Here is a 3,780-nt window from a genome sequence, read left to right as displayed (position 1 = left end):
TATAAGACAAATAGTTAAAAATACAGGATTTCATTTTTAACTCCTATGAGAAGTTAAAGACTTATTTAGCTAGCAAGTAGCCTTTAAAATAATAGTTCTCCTAAAATAGAGTCATACTTACTTTTTACTAAGAAAATTAAATATTATGATAGAAAATCAAACATTAATCTTAAAGAACTAAGAGATCATTGCTTTCAAAGAGACAGTTAATTTAATCAGGATTTTTAGTTTGGACGCTTTGGAAAAATTTGAGCAGCACGTTTGAACCCTTTGTTGCTTTTCTGATGGTGGGATTCCTCACAGACTTTGTTTTTGGAGGTGGTGACTGACTTTTATTTGATTTTCCAGGAAGTGGCTGGTGATCTTTATTGAATATAAACTCCAGCCAGGAGACCCCTGGAGGCAACCGGTGGTAGCTAAGTACCTTGGTGACTACACAGCCTGAGAGGCCAGGTGGAGCAGAGTCTTTTAAAGGAGGGAGTAAGGAGGGTAAGGCAAGAGAGGTAGAGGAGGAAGAAGATGGAGAAGAGGAGGCAGAGGAGGAGGAGGAGGAGGAGGAGGAAGAGGAAGGAGGCTTTGGGTTGTGGGATTTTAGCTGAGAATTACTATTCTTTTTAACATAAAGTAGCCAGTCAATAGCCTGGGGCTGTTGACTTAGGACTTTCTTCTCTGGGGTTGTCAACCATGTTTTCTTCACATTGAGCCCTTGGATGATACTTGATTCAGAAGAGGGTAAAATCTGTGATATCTTCTTCATTTCTTCAATACTGTCATCGGGGACTTCATCAGGCTGATTTTCTTTCAGAGGCAATGAAACACAAGAATTCTCTGGTAGGCAGAGGATGAGAACTAATTTCACCTTTATTTTCCCCTCACAACTGACCTCAGGTGTTGGTATAACAAACAGTGTTGCACAGCGAGGATCTCTCTTTCCAGTAAGATGTTTACACTGAGATTTTATGCAGGAAGCACAAACTAAACAAACTGTATACGTTGTTGAAAGGCGGGGACCAGGACGAGGATTTGGCTTTCCCCTCATCCTTCGAAAGAGAATCTGTCTAGAGAGATCCTTCTGGATTCTAGACTTGGAGATAGAATTGACAATTTTATTTAACACTTGCTCAGGGACAGTTCCACCTTTAACAATGCAAGGATTACTATAATCTAAAGTCCATGGAATTTCTTTATCTGATTCTTTCTTTGTGCTAAAACCGAAGCTGTTTTTACTTGGGAGTCTGGAACCTACTGTTGAAATTGCTGTGCCCCTGATGCAGGGTTTGGTGCTTGAGGGTGACATGCCTGTGATGCTCAGTTTCACTTGGGATGATGGTAGTTCTGTAGTTTTGTGTTTGTCACTTTGTGAAGTGGCACTCTGAAACTTGGGGTGACAAACTAGTGAGCTGAAGCTCCGAAAGTTATGATCAAAGGTAAACGTCGTCTGAGACTTAGACTGAAACAATGGAAAACTCTGAGACTGGTGGACAGAATGTGTTTTCCTTAATTTTAAATGGGACAAAGATGGATTCAGAACATTGGAGTTCAGTACAGATGTTTTCTGAGGTCTGGAGGCAGGTAAGGGTGAACTCAGAGTCATTTGTTTCGACTGCAAAAATGGTGATGTTGGAAGGTAGTTAAGTGCTTCAGATTTGGTTTTGAGTGATGGTGAGCTCAAAGATCTTTGATTGCGTTCCAATAAGGATGTCCAAAGGCAGTCCAATGATGTTTTCTGAGATTTTGATTGAAATGATGTTGGGCCAAGGGCTCTTTGGTTTGGTCCTAAAGAAGGTGATGTATACGTGATGTTTAGGGAAGGTGTTTCTTGGTGTCGGAGAGCAGAAAATGATGAACTTGGGACCCTTTGATTAGACTTCAGTGAAGATGATGTACGGTAAATGTCTAGGCTTGAAGATGGAGGTTTGGGGAGGGGCAGTTGTGAGCTCAGGGCTGTTTGATTGACCTCCAATAATGATGGTGTCTTGTTGAAGTTAGATGAAGAAATAGTCTGTGGTTTAGGGTGCAACAAAGGTAAGTTTAGGTCTTTTGAAATGGGATGTGATGGTGATCTTTCACGGTAGAGGCCTGGTGATGGTGTGACTGGATATTTGGAGTCAGGTAATGGTGATTTCATAGCCCTGTTGGGGAAGCCCTGTGAAAGTGTCACTTGAGACTTGGGAGGAGGCACTACTGAGCAGCTTTGGACCATCTTGTTAGAGCTTAATGAAGGTGCTACAATGTTTCTGCTATGAGATTGTACTTTGACCACCGGTTGGTTATTGAGTTGATTTAGTTTTTCAGCAATGCAGTTTTGTCTTAATGAATGTGCTTTTGCCTGTTGGTAAGAGTGGCCTAATGGCACAAACTGTTGATCATAACATGTTAATGGCAACATCTTGTGCTGTGGTGGGTTTCTTTTTAAAATCAGTTCCTATTCGGGGATGTTTTAGTAGCTGTTAGAGTCTTTTAAGCCAGATTCCATTGGCAATGGACATTTTTAAATAAATACTATTTAGTAGTTTCTAACTTCTATCTTGCCACCTTCTCTGTTAATTGCCAAAATTCATAGGATGTTTCAAGATTAAGGTGTAGATGAGACTGGGAGGAAAAGTCAACATTGGAAATGATTCTCTGTCTTCTCTTCAATTTCCAAGAGTTTTTTTTTTTTTTTCCTCTTGAAGAAATAATCCCTGTTAACAAAACAGTGAAGAGAGTTCAGAAGAAATCCTGATAGGTAATTAATTTTCTTTAAAATAACGTGTGTTGTGACTAGAGCGCAGCCTTTAGAGCAACTCTTTGTCACTAACAGTTTTCTACCCACTTAGTGTATATTTTTAATTAAGCTTTCTATACCCCAACTGATCATTTATAAATAGATAAATAAAATATTTAATTTATTAATCTAAACACCAAATAAGATAATGCATATAAGATATCCAACGATGCCCTAGATATGTGTTCAATAATGTAGTAGCTATCACAGAATACTCTTAATTATTGCATTCATTCAAAATAGCTTGATAATTTTCTTGGGTGAAACAAGAGTATCTTAGATAAAAGGTGAAAAGCAATTTCAAAAAAGTTGTTTTTCAATTTAGATTCAGTTGCCTATCATTCTCCCCTTTTAGCCTACTTCCCAGAGGCTACACATCTAGTTGAAAGTCCATTGCAGGTTTTCAATCCTGTTTCATTTGTCACGGTTGCACCTGAAACCCTTGGCTGCCCCCTTTTATATCTACCGATGTCCATTATTTCCTTCAATTCTGATCCTCTACTTTTTCTCCAGGCCTTCACAGGATTCTTTTCTTTTGCTCTCACCCTACTACAGCTTTCAGAGTTAATATCACCAATTTCCTTGTTATTTCATTCTAACATAATCACACCAGTTTGTGTTTCGGATTTGAAAATGAACTACTGAAGCTCCATAAAAAGAATTTTGAAGCTGATGGAAAGTGATGGAAACATCCACCACTCAAGGAAAGTAGACACGCTGCTTCATAAAGGTAATACCTAGTGTGATATTATACACTGTTTTATTTTTTGTGGTCAAAGCTTTCTTCTTCAGGTTTAGAACTAAGATACATTACATGACAGAAGGAAAAAAAAAAAAAAAAACCTGAGCACAATTCCAATAATTCCTGGAATCAGTCAATTAAGTGCTTGGTCTGAAGGCACCTAGTGATGACAATTATCAGAACATGGTTTCTTGATTCTCTCTATGCTTCTATGACTGACCAACCATAGAACCATATTTTTCCTTTTTTTAATGTCATTATTTTTATCTGA

The 3,780-nt window shown here is 38.4% G+C and overlaps 1 protein-coding gene across 1 annotated transcript; it reads right to left on the bottom strand.

The window, feature by feature from the left end:
- Positions 1–211: 211 nt before the first annotated feature.
- Positions 212–2,389, bottom strand: CSNK2A2IP (casein kinase 2 subunit alpha' interacting protein; the record flags this gene model as incomplete). The annotated part of the gene is made up of 1 exon (XM_079100409.1): positions 212–2,389. The coding sequence occupies one exon, from the start codon at positions 2,387–2,389 to the stop codon at positions 212–214; it is 2,178 nt and encodes a 725-aa protein (XP_078956535.1).
- Positions 2,390–3,780: the final 1,391 nt, after the last annotated feature.

This window comes from Sciurus vulgaris (assembly GCF_902686455.1).
Source record: "Sciurus vulgaris genome assembly, chromosome: 10".
Taxonomy (NCBI): Eukaryota; Metazoa; Chordata; class Mammalia; order Rodentia; family Sciuridae; genus Sciurus; species Sciurus vulgaris.
This window is presented reverse-complemented; position numbering and strand designations above follow the sequence as displayed.